Here is a 19,225-nt window from a genome sequence, read left to right on the forward strand (position 1 = left end):
CCACCCCCTACCACCCCCCACCCCACCCCCCAAAAAAAATTATTTAAGTTTGTTTTTAAAAAATGTTTTCAATTTCAAAAATTATTTTCTACACTAGCAAAAATAAAAGATATTTCTCAAAAAAAAAATTCATTCATAAATCAAACACAAAATCTTTTCCGAAAATATTTTCTACTCACCAACCAAACATGAGAAAATAAGTCAAAAATCAACTTGTTTTCCAGGAAAACATTTTCCTTCATACCAAACACACCCTTAAGCTCAAATTTGTTCCTTAGCTTTAATTTTGGGTACTCAAGCTTCCCCTAATATGCACAACAAAACTAAACAAAAACGTAACAATGCGATGATAAACATAATAAGCTACACTATTATAAATTGGGTTGTCTCCCAATAAGTGTTTGATTTAACATCGACATGACTAAAGTCGATGTTCTGGACTCTCTTATGAGCCTTTATTTGCTTCTTAATCCTTTTGAGATGTCTAAACTCCTCATTTTGCACTTTCTACACTATTATAAATTGGGTTGTCTCTCAATAAGTGCTTGATTTAACATCGATATAACTGAATCGATGTTCTGGACTCTCTCTTTCATTTTCTGCTCTTATATGCCTTTATTCGCTTCTTAATCCTTTTGAGATGTCTAAACTCCTCATTTTGCACTTTCTACACTATTATAAATTGGGTTAGTCGTCTCAACTAAGTTGACTTTGGATTTAACATCGATATTAACTGTAATCGATGTTCTGGACTACTCTCTTTCTATTTTCTGCTCTTATATGCCTTTATTCGCTTCTTAATCCTTTTGAGATGTCTAAACTCCTCATTTTGCACTTTCTTCCTCTTTTTCAATCTTTTTTCGATGGTAGTTTGGGTCACTTGACTACTTGTTCATGCTTCTGCAGCACCTTAAGCAATCTACCACGGTTTCTATCTACAAGTCTGCACTTAACTTCAATAAGCTCAAGAAGCTTGTTCAAGACCCTAAAACTACACTCCTCTAGAAGTGCAACAGTCTCATAATCTCCCAGATGTCTTTTGCATGCCACAACCTCTCACAGATATTTTACATATTTCGGCATGTCTCTCAGTGCATTGATCAACGATATGTTCATATGCAGTTGCTTGAAAATGGGAAGGGTGGAGGACACTTAGGCCTCATTTGTTTTTATTAAGAATATTTAGTCATATCTAAATGCACATATGAATGATTGAGACGTTGTCTCTAAATCTGAACATTGAATGATTAAAACTGTTTGTTTTTCAACATATGAATGTACATGATTTATTTATATGCACATAAAAAACATATAATTCAAATAAAATAATTAAATAATAAAATTAAATCACTGTTTGATAAAAAAAAATACTCATGTTTTCTAGTGATGGTGGAGATACTTTGTAATAACGGCGGTGATGATAATAGTTGTTGTTAGTGACTAGTAATGATAGTGTACTGATAGATGTAATAGTGGAAGTGGAGATTGTCATAATAATGGCGACTGGTAGCGTTGTTGGTGGTTTTGATGGTTAAGTTGATTTATGTTAGTAGTTGGTGGTGTGAATAGTGGTGACTGAAGAATGTGTGGTGGTAGTTGAAGAACATGTGATGGTTATGATGTGTTTATGATAATTGGTGATGGTGATAGCCATGATGATGGTAGTTGTTGGTAGTAGAGATTGACCACAATGGTGTTAGTGGTTGATAGTAGTGGTGGATGTAGTGATGGTGATGACAAAAAATGTATGGTGGTAGTTGGTGGCAATACTAGTTGTGATGACTGAGTTTGTTGATAGTGGTGGTCGAGGTGACGGGGGCGGCGGCGGCAATGAATATATAATGATGAAAGAGGTAAGTTGGTAGCAGTGGATAGCAACAGTGATGATTGTGATGACGGATGTGGTTGGTGGTAGATGACGGTAATGGTGGTTGACAATGGTAGTGGTGATGGTGGAAGTGGTTAGTGGTGGTGGCTGGTGATCGTGGATAGAGTAATAATGAATATTATTCACACAAGAATACCTCTTAATGATATTAAGACAATGTTTTAGATCTTAATGATTAAAACCTATTCAAATCAATTAAGTGCTTAAACTTTAATTAAAACAAATGTACTTAATGGTAAAATGTCTGAATCATTAAAATTTGAACCACCATTAAGTACGAACAAATGAATCCTTAGAAATAGGTATTGATTTAATCCAATGAGGGACAATTGAGACATAACAAATGCTTCAAAAGTAAGTTTCAATAACCATGCAGAAGCAAATGTTTCTACACTAAACAGTCAGCACATAGGTGCTAGAAAGATAGTCATTGTTACTAATACTTCATGGAAGTTGTAACATTGTTACTGTGTTATCGAATCTGCATCAACAACATATTCTACAAGTTCTTGTTCAAGCATAGGGTTAGCACGTCTCATCACTTCCCATCCCTCGGAGGATGATATGGTTATGAAGTTCCTCACTATCATACGAATACAAACAACAATAAGTCGTGGTACATCACAGTTCCTTCCTAACTGAAGCACATCTATCACATTTTCAGGGCTCAACCAACCCTGCTCCAAAAGGTGTATGCAGACTCTTTTAAGTGATGGTACTGAATAAGAATGTGATAAGACTAACAGATGAAGAACAAACTTCTTCATTTCTCTTTCTTCATAACTGCAGTAGGACAAACAGGTGAGATAAATTTCAAGTATCATAGTAGCTGAACAACCAAAGGATGTTTAACTTAGATATCAGAGCTATTGGGTTCGAAAGTAATCATGACATATGTGGAGGTTTACAATTGCAAATTATAGACGCGATAAATCAGATAACAAGGAACTATACTAAAAAAACATAATATTAATATTTTTATATGATTTGAACAATTGGCCTACATATGAAAACCTAATATAAAAGAAAGTATAAAACACCCTCAATAGAAATCTTACATTGTGGATGTTATTGCATTTTGGTATGAGAAGAGGGATCTTCAAATTTATAAAGTTCTAAACTTTTTCTATAAGGAAAAGAATAATCCAGCTATGAAAGAAAATCATGTTTTCCTTTCAGAAAAAGTAAAAGCAATTATAGTAATATTTTGACTTTCCTTCAAAAGAAAAATAAAACTTACGGATGATAAGAAAATCAAGATAAAACCCTAACAAGAACTTCTACTATTATAGGCCATGGCAGGCTAGCTAGTTCACCACCATTACTATGTGGTCGAAAAGCCTTCCATGGCTTTGTTGATTCTATTAACAGAAACTATGAAACACAAATGCGAATTACGTGTATGTAATATAATCAATCCAATTTAAATAGAAGCAACATTAAACGTCAATAGATATTTAAGGAAACACAAGGCAAAAACGTTTGGCATACCAGGCTGAGTAGAGGAAACGAATGAATATAAAGACAGCATCATGGGGAACCCCAAGAATCTTTATGGATCTGATACCATTTTTTACTTTGGATTGCTGTAGAAGATTACCCAGTATCGGCGAGGCAATCCTCTATGGACAACACAAGGGGGAAATTAAAGTGTGATATAGCATGTATATATAGGAGTCATTACAAATGATCACGATGTGAATGACAAGTAATTCTACATTCACGTTTGCAAGTATTATAAATGAAGACGAAAATAGAAGTACTGACCAAAAGAGTAGAATGAGCAAGAATAAATGATCCATTATCAGTACTTATATGTACATCTGCTCCATATCCATCTTTAAAAAGCTTGTCCCATGTATCTCGAGTTTCATTAGGGACACGATCAGACTTACCATGTCCTCTTTCATGAGTAATGGATTTCAAACAGATTTTACCAGGAGGAGGTGGAGGCTCTGGGATATTACGTGCATTATAAACTGGACACTTTCGATCTTCATGAAAATCCAAAGTGTGTCTCGAGTCTTCTCCTTCTATTCGTATGTTAAAGCATCCACCAAAAGATTCAGAACCCGAGGATAACCTGGGATAATCAATTTCAGGCGATGCCATCAACTAATTAGTATCGATAACAAAATGTCACGACTACCTAAGTAACGAAAAATGAAAATTTAAGACTTGTAATGTATGCCTGAGAATAACACAGGATTTTCAATATAACAATACGAAATGCAGTAGAAAAACCCAAACCAACAATCAAAAGTTAAGCATCTACCTTGAAGACTTGTAAAGGACTAATATTCCTTTTCTGAAAATTTCATACAGATTAAGGGAATGGAAAGGAATAACCATTAGTATTAAAGTACAATACTAATAATGATCATTAAGAATCATTGGATACCTTAAGTGCTACGAATTCAACATTAAGGGTGTGTTTATTATGGTTGAAAATGTTTTCCGATTTTCTTATTGTTCTGTTGGTCAAAATTTTTGGAAAATATTTTCTCTACAAGAATTACTTAAGGAAAGAAGAGAACAAATTCTACAAGTGGCATTCTATATTGATTGTGTTTTCCCCACCCTCCAACATACCTCATCTTCACCCCTCCCCCTTGTAGCCCCATACCCACCACCCCATACCCCTTAGATTATATATAATTAAATGATTTTTTGGATAATACTTTTTTCATATACCCAACACAAAAAAATAAGTAAGAAATTCAAATATTTTCATAGAAAACATTTTCCTTTGTGTAGAACACGCAACCTAAGTTGTTGGTTATTTGCGCACGGTGCTTAAAAATCATAAATAAAAAGATAATTTTACTAATTCACCCCTAAAGAACTTATTGAGAATTTTATATACAAACAAATGGGAATATGTTAAAAAAGAATTAATTAAAAGGGTAATATAGGAAAAATTAATTAATACTTTCCTAATTTAGCAAGATGAACAATTAATATGTGACAACTATTTTTAATATGATGATCAATTATATGGAACGGAGGGAATTTTAAATATTTTCCTTCCGTTCCATATTAGTTGATGATTATATTTTATTACTACCTCCGTTCACACAACTATTAATATAATGATCAACTATTTGTTCACACAAACAAAAAAAACTTTATTCTAGTCACCTGAGGTGACAAAAAATTAAAGAACTGAATGACCGGAAGATGAAAGATCTAATTTTCAATAAATTTGAATGAAAAATGAAAAGGAAATCTTTCCCTATAAAGGCAAGCTGCATGATAAATTTCATCAGAAACGAAAAAAAAGAAGAATGAGAAATTCACATTTTATTGACCTTACATGATGAAATTAATAAAAATAATTAATTCACACATTTACCTAAATTAAATGTTAATGATATTCTTATTTCTTATGAATCTTTTTCTTTCCCTTATTTTGATTTAAATAATAATCTTTCCTCAGAGGAGAGATAAATAAAGCATAGAAGATGTAGGCACAACCAACAATAGTTATATGTGATTCCATTTTTTATTATTGTAAGTATATCTTTTCATACTTTTAATTCAGTTTCTGCACTTTTGATGGGTAACTAATTTCATAACTACGGTTGTAGAGGAGAGTAACAATGAAATATAGTTGTATAGTTAAAATTTTAGACTAACTTGCATGTATTCTATATTTTCTTGGAAAAAAGTTAAAGATTAGGAAAAAAAAACTAAACACAAAAATTTGGGACTTGTGTTTCATCTAAAAATTTGAGACCTGATGTTGGTAATCTACTTGAGACTTAGGGTAATAGTGGTAAAGCCTCAAGTACTGTAAGGATAGGGCCGTCTCGACAAGTTTGGAGGCATATGGACAAACTTCATGAAGAGGCTTATTTTTTTTAGTTGACATATACAAATTGAATAATTATAACATACTCAGTGTAATCCTACAAATGAGGTCTTTAGAGGTAGTATATACGCGAACATTATGAACTAAGAATGTAAACAATGTAAAATTTTCAAGTTAAAATAATAAAACCTAACTCAAAAATTTCAAAAAATTTATATAATGATATCGAAATAGTGTTGCGCTAAATTTGATAAGCTGATATAATGATATTAAAATAGTACTATTGATTATATTAGTTCAAGTGCTTGAAATTTGTAGAAGACAACAAAAAAACGAATTTGATGTTTTTTATAAGCACACAAATAGATTTTGCAATGTAGTAGGTTTGACTGATCGAGAGACTTTAGTTCATGAAAATTGTCAAAATATAAATGAGAAACAAAATAGATAACGTAAGAAAGGATGTTACAACTAACTAAACACTATTTCATTTCTCAATTATTATAACAATCCTTATATTAAATGAGGTAAAAAATCGTTATATTTTTTAATCTAAAAAATTCTTTTAAAATTTATCAATACACGCGATATTTTTAGTAATATATATATATATATATATATATATATAAGAGAAAAAATAGAAACCCCAAGCGATTGTTTTAGTGGCTTTATGGTTGAGAGTCAAGACAGCCATACGCAAGGACTTCATCAAAAGGTACTTTAAAAGTAAACCGTTTTACACCCAAAATTACTTAACTAGCTAGAATTTTATAAAAGCAACTAGATCAGTATTAAAATCTAAAATAGGAGTCTACAACCTTAGTTTCACATTCTAATGAATAAACACAAAAATAAATTATAGTCAACCCTCTGTTTGCTGCACGGCACACTCACTCCCATGTTCTCTCTTCCATACAGCATGTGAGCAATGAATAAACAAAAACAGGTCAATTCATATCTAGTTTGAGCATATTATATACTTCATCTATCCCAATTTATGTGATTTACTTTCTTTTTTGTCAGTCTCAAAAAGAAAACACATTTTTATATAAAATAATAATTTAATTATAAAATGTTTATTTACAGCCACACAAATTTCTATTATTTTTTAAAACTCCGTGCCGAGTCAAACTACCTCACAAAATGGGACGGAGGGAGTATATAATATATGGATCACCATCTTCAGTGATATGAATTCATCATACTCATACAGCCACTCAAGAGTTGTTCAGTGTTTCACCATTTCAACTTCAATTTAGGTCCTTCTCTTACCCTCTTTTAACTTTAATCATTTCATATGATCCATTATTTCTCTGTTTGAATGGAGACATACTATTTCATTTGATGAATCTACATGTAATAATACTTTTCGAAAGCCTTAATTTGGTATGGATTTGTATGCTACATTCAATTATATTAAGTAACAAAAATTATATCCACAAATTGATATAACTATTATCAAATTGTATTTTCTTCTATTGATATTTTTACAGTAAATATTTCATTTCTCATCCTTGGACATTATGTAGTGCAGGTTAATGATGTCGACAAGAAGTGTTCAACTTGTTTGCTTACTTATTTGTTCTCTGGCCATCAGCAAAACTGATTCTACAAAAGCAAATGAATCACTGAAACAAGAGAAAGGCGCAGATCATGCATATTTTGTCGATAAAACAATTGTTCAGAATTCTGTATCAAAAGGAGCAGGTTCAATATATATATACGTACAAATTAAATCCAACTTAAAGTAGAAAAAAATCATGATTATAGTTTTACTTGCAGTTTGCTTGGACGGATCACCTCCAGCGTACCATCTTGATCGAGGATTCGGACATGGACTCAGAAACTGGATTATTCTACTCTCAGTAAGTTTAACATAACATTAATACAAGTTAAACTCTTTCTCTGGTTATTCATTATTGAGGCGCGCTTGCTTTCTGCAAAGGTTTTAAATGTTTCAATTGAGCCTCATTTAATCTTTAAATTCAAACTGTTTTAAGACTCTTTATTTACATTGATATAATGTATGTTCCTATATTGAAATTATGAATTACTATCTATTTTATATCTTTTAGAATTTCTCTATGCATTTATAACTTGTTTTTTAAAATTTTGTTGAGTTGAAATTCAAATTGTTGTTATAAAACTTAAATCATAATATATTAAAATTATTGAGATTAAGCTGGTCAAATTGAGCGGATCAAAACCCAATTGGTGTTTAAGCCCATTTGAGTTCAAAGTAAATTTGGGCGGGTCAAGATCCAACCCAATTTATGTTTCAACTCATTTTAATATTTCTAATTTCAAATCAACCGGCCTATTTGACCCCCTATTACTACTGAGACATGCTTGCTTTCTGCAACTTTCACTTTGTAAATAGGGAGGAGCATGGTGCAGAAACACGACAGACTGCCTAAACCGTTCCAAGACTGACTTGGGTTCTTCAACACTTATGCTGCCATTTATATTTTTAGGCATTTTCAGCAAGAGCAAAAGAGAAAATCCAGGTTAATTATCGAGAACTATTTGATAATCTAGAATGAAAAGTTCAATTTGATTGAGAAAGTCTTATACATATGATCGATCATAAATTGGTTATATTTATTGTAAATCATGCAGATTTTTACAACTGGAACAAAGTCTTTGTTAGGTATTGTGATGGTGGAGCTTTCACTGGAGATATCGAAAACGTTGATCCTGTATGCTCTTTTTCGATCTAGTTCCTATTTTAAAACTCTCTCTGAATGTGTGTTTGTGACATTTCTTTATCGGTGTGTTTTTTGACAAGACAACATTGAACTATTCTCACATCCTATATTGTTTAGGCTACCAATCTTCATTTTAGAGGTGCAAGGATATTTGATGCAATAATTGAGGATCTTTTAGCTAAAGGATTAAAGGATGCAAAGAACGTATGTATGTTTAAATTATAACTGAAATAGTAGTAGTATTTGTTATTGTTCGTTGGAAAATCCTGAGAGAACTTAATAATTGCAGGCTATTCTTTCTGGCGGTTCTGCTAATGGATATCCAGCAATGCTATACTGTGATCACTTCCGCAGTTTATTGCATAAAGCTCATAGAGTGAAATGCTTGGTTGATGCTGGTTATTTTATCCGCGTGTAAGATACACGTTGCATTTCCTATATATGCTAATTAAGAATCATACCGCGTACTGATTAATCTAACTTAGACAGTTCGTTTTTTCTACTTACAGGAAAAATCCCCTGCTAGCAAATGTGTTTGAGTCCATCTTTAGAGATGTTGTTACTCTACATGTAAAATCCCATCTCTTTCATTTACTTGATTATTTTTTGATCTGTATACATATTGTTGATTTAATGTTCGTAAACCTATTTTACTGAGTTGCAGGGATCTACTAAAGTGTTACCAAAATCATGCACTTCAAGAATGAAACCGGAATTGGTACATCCTGCAGTTTAACTATATTGTCATTTATGATTTCTGAACTAATGAATTATACAAAACTACAAATACTCTGCAGTGTTTCTTCCTAGAAAACATACAACGAGATATCAAGACGCCATTTTTTACTGTAATGTCAGCATTTGATAGTTATCAGGTACATATATTGACAGTATATAAATAACGACAGATCACTTATACGTAAATAAGTTATTTCTGCACGCATTTAATTATATTTGGATATAGTGATAAGTCAGTACTATATTCTTCCTTTTTCATTTGACATTTCGAAATGAAATGATTTTCAGGTGAACAGTATTATAGGCTCTGATATCGGCGAATACATTCAAGCTAGAAATTGCACTGAAAGTCAGAACAATGCCTTCAAAGGTTTGCACACTCTCGAAAAATTTCAAACTCTACTTCTTCTAGTACTCATTAAAAACATTCGTTTTATGAGTTAGTGTACATGACAAATTTCTTTTTCAATCGAAAATTTCATAAGAAGAGAGTAAAAGATTAAGGACAAGAGCATATATTCTTCATATTTTATTAAGAAGTTTATATATGCACACGCATACAGAACATGATGTGGTCATTTACTATACATTACTACGTAATTATGCTTTTGCAATTTGTTTATTCAGAATTGAGGTCGGAATTTCTAAGAGCTTTGCCCAAAGCAAATGATCCAAAACAAAGAGGAGCTTTCATTGATTCGTTTAATCGTCATACACAGCTTGAACTATGGTGGAATAAAATCAATGCCACTCCGGTTTATAATCTGGTAAGATATTATTTGCGATTTTCTTTTTGGTAAAATTTGTTATTAATCTTGCAAATGCTCTTCATTCTTTTTGTATTAGTTGCATTCTTTGAAGAGCAACTTTCCCATCTAACAAACATAAAAATTATATTTATATGATATAGTTATAGTTTGCATAACTGCATTCCATAGCAAACTTTATGTTTGCTATGGCTATTAATATGTATATTCGTTATACATATACAAAAGAAGCAATTGTATAATCTGTTTCGGTAATACATATACAAAAGAATTAATTGTATAATTTGTGTTTGTATAAAGCGAGAAAGAGAAAAGGACAAAAGAAAACTGGGCAGGGGAAGATTGTATTTGTATAATCATAAGTGTCGTATAGGACGAAAATATATGCATTTGTATTTGTATATACAATTTTCTCTCGCTTTATACAAACACAAACGCAATGTATACATTTGTGTTGTATAAAGTGAGAGAGGCGAATGAGAGTGGTGAGTGAGATCTGGGAGAGGGGAACGAAAATATATGTATATATACAATTTTCTCTCGCTTTATACAAACACAAACGCAATGTATACATTTGTGTTGTATAAAGTGAGAGAGGCGAATGAGAGTGGTGAGTGAGATCTGGGAGAGGGGAACGAAAATATATGTATATATACAATTTTCTCTCGCTTTATACAAACACAAACGCAATGTATACATTTGTGTTGTATAAAGTGAGAGAGGCGAATGAGAGTGGTGAGTGAGATCTGGGAGAGGGGAACGAAAATATATGTATATATACAATTTTCTCTCGCTTTATACAAACACAAACGCAATGTATACATTTGTGTTGTATAAAGTGAGAGAGGCGAATGAGAGTGGTGAGTGAGATCTGGGAGAGGGGAACGAAAATATATGTATATATACAATTTTCTCTCGCTTTATACAAACACAAACGCAATGTATACATTTGTGTTGTATAAAGTGAGAGAGGCGAATGAGAGTGGTGAGTGAGATCTGGGAGAGGGGAACGAAAATATATGTATATATACAATTTTCTCTCGCTTTATACAAACACAAACGCATTTTATACATTTGTGTTTGTATAAAAGCGAGAGAGGCGAGGGAGACTGCCCAGCGAGAACGAGAGTGGCGAGCGAGATTCACCAAGGAGAGAGGCGAAAATAGCAATAGTTTGCTATGGGGTACAATTAAATCAAACTATGGTTATAGCATTTAATTTGAATTAATAGTTTGCTATTATATAAAAAATTCCCTTCTAGCTCCTCCACCCCTTAATGTTTCCTTTTTTTGGGTTGCGAGGATTAAAAACTTACTTCCATTAGGTAGGGGTATAGTTTGCGATTCTGCATACTCTCTACGCTCTCCCTATCCCACTTGTGAATTTCACTAGGTATGTTGTTGACACATTAGCTGCCGTAGTTGAGGTTCATATCAGTAGCTATATATTCTTGAGTATAGTTTTGGTTGACACTGCTAAAAGTACAATGTGAAACCTTCTTCTTCTCCTTTTATACTCCCTCCGTCCTAATATATGTGGTACCTTTTAGATTTTGAGATAAACAATGAAACGAGTCTTTATCATTTTTTCATATATGTATTAAATATTTGAAATTGTCAATTATTGTGACTTATAGTATTTTTTTAAAATTTAGTAGTACTAGTTTTCAAATCTGTATATTTTATTTCAAAAAATTTAAAGAGTTCATATCCACATTGTCAAAATTAAATTATTCTACTCTCGAAATTTAACTGTGCCACATAAATTGGTACATAGAAAATAGTTACTTCTGTGTCAATATGAATTCTTAGTGTCATAAATGTAAAAATGTATTTGAATTAATTTAATTGTCTCTGAGAGTGAAAGTTTTTGTTGGACCATCATATTAATAAGTATCCATCATAGTCATTTTTTGAGAATTGGATCTAAAGTAGCATTGTCCAAAACTAAAACTAGGGAAGTGGTAAGAAAGTAGCCACGGGAAGGAAGTTTAAATGCCAATAACAATGAATTGTTTAAAAGTTATTGCGGTCTGATATATCCTTTAACTTTGTCATTTAGAGTTAATATGTTTCTCGTTACAAAAGTGTCTCACATATATTAATTATCGTTACAAAAGTGGCTCACATGTACTCCTTATCATTACAAAAATGGCTCAAATATACCCTTACCATTACGAAAGTGATAAAATTATTTTTTTGATTTTTAATATTTAAAAAAATTATGTATTTGATCTTTTTCACACAAATTATTTTTTAACTTTTTTTATTATTATTTTTTGAGTTTCTTATTCTTATTTCATTTTTTCTTTCATTCTTTAATGTTAAATAAGAGAAATAAAAAGAAAGAAGTGTGAATGAAAAAAGAAAAAAAAAATTACAATTATTTTTTTGCGGCGATATTTTAATTTAGTTTTTATATCTGTAAAAAAAATTATGACATCTATAATAAATTTTATAAGAAAATAAGTGAAAAGAATAAATTTAACCATCAAAATAATAAATTCAAATTAACCTTTGAATCAAAATAGTAAACCAAAAACGTGTGAGAAGGATAAAATATACTCCTCCATGAATTAGTTTTTAAATAAAAATTAATTTAAAAATAATTTTTACACTTCCGTTAGAGTAAAATGGTATATATGAGCCACTTTTAGAATGAGGATATATCAGCTCTAAATGACAAAGTTAAAGGGTATATCAAACTCTTTTTCCTTGAATTAAACTAGTATACATACCCGAGAGATGCGCGGATAATATTAAAATATTATTTTTAAACGTATTAAAATGTGATATCTTGTTTGGACATGTTGACTAATATTACCTTAGAAAAAAGTTCAACTATCATATTGTTAGTCCCCCATTCCCACTCTACACCTCCTCTCAATATTCATAAACAAATCTATATGAATATAAATAACAAATCATGTATTTATTTAATAACAATTAATGTTTCATAATTGTTTTATTACATTGTTCACTAGTAAAAATTATTAGATTTTTAATATTGATTTTTATTAGCTTATCACTGCGGTTAATATAATTTATTAAGTGCTCTTCTTATTAATATATCACAAATTCATTTATTTTGTTTACTTCTATTTTATTTTATTTTATTATTCACATATTTTCAATTTAAAATTTATGAATAGTAGTATATCTAATATTTAATTAATATATATAAAATAAATTAATTAATTCATTATATTTTCAAAATTACAAAAGTTATCATTCATAAAGCTAAAATACCTTACTAAATTATTCAATAAAATGTGATGTTTTATGTTTCACATACATAATCGAATGTATTTATTTTTATAAAAACACAAACGAACAAAAATAGAATGAAAATTATTCCTACTTACTTCAATTCAAGCATGTACGTATTAATAAGTTTTTAAAAAAATTAGGTTGTAATACGAATATCATCACGTGCATATAAAATGAAAATATTAGAACAATTCTTCTTCTTTTTTGTAGAAAAGAAAAAAATATGATGAATGTGGTAAATGAATTCACTAATAAAACTAATGATGAATAAAAAGGAAAAAGAAGAAAAAAATCTTAACATTATATGATACTATAGGAGTATATATATAAGAAGGTTAGAAGTTACAACTCTATTCAAGCTTGAATTTTTATTTAATTTCGAATTTAAATTATCATATTAATTTTTTAAAAGATTTTTCTATTACTTTTTTTTAATCCTTGATTTTTTAAATACAATACATATTTTTCTTATAAGTTGTATGTTTAAATTGAAATTTTTGTATTACTCTTTTTTATTATTGATTATATGCTCCAATTAAAATTGCTTCCTAATCACTTAAATAACAAGAAAATCAATTATGAAATAACTATCAAGAGAAACTTTAAATAGATTAATATATAGATGATAACTAATTAAAAAAAATTCCACTAAAAACAAAAACTGTTAAGTTTTTAATTGCTCAATTTTCTTATCTTCATCTAGAATTTATTATAACGTCGAATTAAGTAAATAGATCATCATGAAAAATATATAAAATTTATATATATAAACATCATTTTAATAAGATAATAACTACATCTTATTGGACTGTGGTAAAATATTGAAATATGAGGTAAAAATATTTACAATGGAGAGCTAAGTGGAGGAAAGTATGATTTGCTTTTTTTGTTAATTTTTTTTGTTGCATAATCCTTGACAGGTATACCTTTTACATTATTCTTTTATACTCAATAATCGTATTACTCAACGTTAAAATATATCAATTCAATAATGTATTTGTGATTATTGATTAATTTTAATAGCGTTTGAAATTTTAGTGAAAACATAAAAAATAAAATAAAATAGGAATTTATTTCATGATATTAATTTGATGAAATGTTGATGCAGACTACAATTAAGGTATTTGGTGATTGGTATTATGATCGAAAATACTCTTATGTGATCGATGAGCATGACTTGCCACTCCCCGTTTATTTATACAACAACGGTACTCTCAAGTCTCGTGGATAATTTTATTACTATATCTAATTTGAGGAAGTTATCAATAATTTTGTTAGTTTATGTTAATGTTGTCAACTTTCAGATGCATATGAAATAGTTGCTAATATATAAAAACTATTTTCTCGACACTTAGATTGCACGTGTATGCAGAGTCATGTAGTACTTGTTTCTCAAAAAAACATATAACGAAAGCATATCTCACATAATTTGTTGTCAATTTATTAAGAGCATGTGTGTGGCCTCCTCCAAGATGTTACATTAAGTAACATAAAAATTAATTACGATTAGGTAAATTTCACATGTGGTAATGTAACTATTATTTCTATTCACAAAAGTTACTTAACTATTTTTTTCTAATACAAAAATTACTTACCGAACTTTGAGATACTAACTAAAAAATCACAAAACTAGAAAACACTTAACTCTTTTATCCTAACCTTTTTATTTATACTAGTATACGTGCCCGCGTAATGCGCGGTTATTTTACTAAAAAATTACACATTTAAAGATAACGACAAAAAATTAATATGATTTATGTGAAGTGCTCTTAGTACAAACAATATTATATGTTCTACAATCTTTACTGTAACAATTATTAATAACAAATTTTTGTATTAAACCATTATGGTACTTTAGTTTTAAGCGAATTCATTGTACAATTTTCATATTATCCCTAATACTCTTTTTGTAAATATTGTTTGTTCTATGGTTTAATAGTTTTCCTCGTATAAATTTTTACATGTAATAGAAATAAAGTTATATTAATTTGAATCCAAAATATAAAAAGAGATATTCCTTTTTTCAATATTTTTGCTTATTAAAAATCTACCGAAGTGTTTTTTTTATATAATATGTGATAAGATGCTAAAATTTCATTCCACTTTATTTTCAATTTAGAATTTGAGATTATATTCAAATAATTTTATTTCCTATATGAAAATTTAGTTAATTTTTTTTGTATTTTATTGTGTTGCTAGAAATTCTTTCATTATATAATTTTGTTTATTCCTGACTTTATCTATTAAGAATTAAGTTACATGATATTATATATTGCACGACTTCTTTATACATTATAATTCTCTTTTTTTGTTCTTTTTATTTTTTATTTCATCTATAGTTCAAATAATGTCATTACTAAACTCTGATTATGAAATAATTCTCTTACAACTTTATCAAAAAAATAATTATCTTACATATAAAAATTTGAGTTTTACCTTGAAAATTGAATATCCACGTGATAATTTTGAATTTTATTTTTGTTTAAAATATGTTTCTCGGGAGTTTTTTTATTGATTAAACATTTTTATTTTTATGGTTATATAGTACGATTTCAAGTACATGAGCTTATTCATATAGTATGATTTTTTTATATTTCTAAATACTTTCTCATCTCAAATTTAAATGTTTATATGTTTACATTGAGATATGTATTTATATGTTTTTCATTTTCTTATTCATATCTATTGTTATTGTGCTAACCATTTGTGATGTGTTTTTTTTAAAATAAAATAATTCATTGTCCTTCTCTATTACTCATCTTCTAATATTATGTAGATAAATATATAACTTCTTACTTTCAAACTTATACGAAATTCTTATTATACTTTTATTTTATTAATCAAAATTCTTTCATTATTTAAATTTAACAAATGTAATTTCAATTACTATATAAAATATAATCTCATCCAAATTAGAGAGTGACTGTAGTATATTATAGCTTTTATAATTAAAATTTAATGACTTTTTAGCATAATTTTTATCATCAACGAAGAATGGAGAATGAGGAAAGTGCAATTTTTTCTTTTAAAAAATAAAATAAAAATAAAAAAAGTAAAAATTTATATCATAATTACCTTAAGGTATGACGGCATCTTCATTTGCAAAACATCTCAAGTCTTTTCATCTTATCCGTCAATATTCATATTGATTTTATTCTTCATCATCATCATTATTTATATTAATTTTATTCTTTAAAAATGAAACACCTATTGAATCGTTAAAAGAATATGAAATCAACATAAATAAGGAGCGCCAATCAAATTTAAATGGTAATTGAGTTTAGTATGTATATTCATCTAATAATCTAATAAATCGCTTAAAAAGAGACCATTTTAATTTAACATAAAAATGAACAGAAAAAGGCTAAATTATTACAAAAGAAAATATTAGATGTCATGCAAAGTATTAAATCGACGATACAATTATCATAGCAGTAATTTATGTACGAAAAATATTAAAAGACGACGTACATGGTCCACTATTGTAAAATTCTTCAGAATTCCTCCATTTCTTTATCATTAGTTTCTTCTTCTTCCTCATTGCACTGGAGATGATGGTAATCCTTCCCCTTCAACCATAATCAAATAATTTCACATAAAATAATTAAGGAAGAAGGCATACATACATACAAATTCTTCAGAATTCCTCCATTTCTTTTAATGTGATTGTTGTTACACATTTTTGAATATATATTTTTGAAGAGTTGGTTTAAGAAGATGTAGATGATAATGTAGTTAAGAGTAATATTTTTTCACAGATATGACTTATGAAGTTTAATTGTTTTTTAGGGATAAGGTTAGTTATTATTTGAAATTTAAATTTTAAATTAATTATTTAGTATTTTGTCATGGCTAAAGCTTTCTTTTTATTTATAAAGAAAGAAAGAACGTGGTTCTGTTTTTTTTTTTTGTTTTTTTTTTTAAAAAATTTATGACTGAGATTTTTCTTTATATTATTTACTAAGGCATGTGATCGAGATGATATTTTAATTTTTTTAAAAGGAACAAAACAATCTCATTTTCCATATGAAGATCCATTGTTTTTAATTAATTTTCTTACCAATCTGTTTTTAATATTATAGAATTATGTGTATTAATTATAAACAATTTTACAGTTACATCAGTCATCACCATAATTTTTAAAATTGTTTTAAAATTATTTCCATTTATTTAATTTTAATTAATTTTAAAATGTGTTTTTTGTGGTGCTGACATGTGGCACTTTTTCCTCTCCTAATATATATAGATAGATTTAAAAAAAAAATCTAACAAATAAAAATTGTGACGGAATTTTTTGATTCATTAATTAAAAGGGTCCCTAGAACAAATTTGATTTTTTAAAAATTCAATCAAGAAATTCTAATACGATCAAATCTAACTCAATCCAAAATTCAAATTCATATGATGAAAGTTAATACTTCCTTTGTCCATTTTTAATTGTCATGTTGCACTTTTCTAAAGTCAATTTGATTAATTTCCAAAGTTAAATTAGATTGCATTAATTAGATATTTTAAACAAAAAATTAAAATATTCAAAAACTATACGAAAAGTACTAGAAATTTCATTTTTTGCATATTAATATGATTAAAAATACATCGTAAAATGTTAGTCAAAGTTATTATCATTTGACTCTAAAAAAGAAAACCATGACAATTAAAAATAAATGGAGGTAGTATTAAAAGAACAACTGAACAAAACCTTGCTTCCTCTCTTAAGTAAAATGTTTTGAAGGAGCTAATCGGACTGTGAAGGATATCTACTGGTTTAATATAGAAATTGTGTTAGACATGACTCAAAATTTCAGACAAAAAAACATAAAAACAGGACTTTGAAAGACTTAGTAATTTGCAATGCAACAAGAGCAAATAATGATAAAGTTGTTGTAAAATAAGAGAAAAATATAAGAATACTTAAATAATATATAGGGAAATAAATGGTGATGGAATAGTATTTTATCTCTTTTTAGTTGTTTTTTTTTCACAAGGGTAAAGAATACCCTTTTATAGGATTTAGAAAACACCCGTTTACATTCTTTAACCAAATACGTTAGTAGAACTTTAATTAATACAATAAATAAATGCATAATATTAGGGATAAATTAAGAGAAACATCCACAATTAAATGGATTTGTAACACTCCCCCTTGGATGTTTATAGATATTGTACCTCGTTAAAACCTTACTAGGAAAAACCCAGTGGGAAAAAGCCTAGTGAAGAAAAAAGAGTACACACATCTTGTAATACGTCTTGAATGTTGCCTCATTAAAAACCTTACCAGGAAAATTTAATGGGACAAAACCTTGGTTAAGGGAAAAAGAATACAACGCGTATTTTACTCCCCCTGATTAAAACTTTATTTGATATCTCAGAGACGACGCATTCCAATCTTATATCTTAGCTTCTCAAATGTTGACATTGGGAATGCCTTAGTGAATAAATCTACAAGATTATCACTCGAACGAATCTGTTGAACATTTATCTCACCATCTTGTTGAAAATCATGTGTGAAAAAGGAACTTAGGTGAAATATGTTTTGTGTCACGACCCGAGCCTACACCCTGGACGTGGCCGGCACTCGAAGACCATTGTTGGTCCCCAGGCGAACCCTCATCCTGGCTGACTACAACCGGAAAACTGATTCAAGCATACAACTCGCCCCAAAATTGACTCTCAAATGAAAACTCTGGATAATAAAATATATTCAACTCACCCCAAAATTGGCAATTTAAGTCTTTGAAATATTTAATAAAATAAATAAATAATACAGACTTCTCAACTATACTGATTATCTATGAAGTCTCTAACTGATAAAGATGGAAGTCGGGACAAGACCCACGACATCCTGACTAAACTGAAAGGTAAATGAAATCCTCTGAAAGCAAGGAGGCTCACCATAACTAACTCGAACTCTCGGATGTATCAACGAAGCTTATGTTGCTGATCCTGAATACCTATGTCTACATCATGAGAAGATGCAGGCCAAATGGCTCAGTACGTGGAATGTACGAGCATGTAAGAGGAATTCTAAAGCATAACATAA

At 29.1% G+C, this 19,225-nt stretch overlaps 2 protein-coding genes across 2 annotated transcripts; one reads left to right on the forward strand and one right to left on the reverse strand.

Moving 5' to 3' along the window:
• Positions 1–2,185: 2,185 nt before the first annotated feature.
• Positions 2,186–4,056, reverse strand: LOC102600907 (BTB/POZ and TAZ domain-containing protein 3-like). Its single transcript, XM_006365884.2, has 3 exons — positions 3,656–4,056; positions 3,380–3,510; positions 2,186–2,671 (listed from the first exon to the last, which is right to left on the reverse strand). The coding sequence occupies exons 1-3, from the start codon at positions 3,998–4,000 to the stop codon at positions 2,353–2,355; spliced, it is 795 nt and encodes a 264-aa protein (XP_006365946.1). The 5' UTR covers positions 4,001–4,056; the 3' UTR covers positions 2,186–2,352.
• A 2,803-nt stretch (positions 4,057–6,859) lies between these two features.
• On the forward strand, positions 6,860–14,492 carry LOC102601254 (pectin acetylesterase 8-like). The gene is made up of 13 exons (XM_006365885.2): positions 6,860–6,961; positions 7,237–7,409; positions 7,485–7,567; positions 8,083–8,209; positions 8,322–8,401; positions 8,528–8,614; positions 8,700–8,824; positions 8,920–8,980; positions 9,075–9,128; positions 9,208–9,285; positions 9,437–9,518; positions 9,776–9,915; positions 14,294–14,492. Exons 2-13 carry the CDS (start codon positions 7,241–7,243, stop codon positions 14,414–14,416), a joined length of 1,209 nt encoding a protein of 402 aa, XP_006365947.2. The 5' UTR covers positions 6,860–6,961; positions 7,237–7,240; the 3' UTR covers positions 14,417–14,492.
• Positions 14,493–19,225: the final 4,733 nt, after the last annotated feature.

The sequence above is a fragment of the Solanum tuberosum genome, unplaced genomic scaffold (genome assembly GCF_000226075.1).
Source record: "Solanum tuberosum cultivar DM 1-3 516 R44 unplaced genomic scaffold, SolTub_3.0 scf00594, whole genome shotgun sequence".
Lineage (NCBI taxonomy): Eukaryota > Viridiplantae > Streptophyta > Magnoliopsida > Solanales > Solanaceae > Solanum > Solanum tuberosum.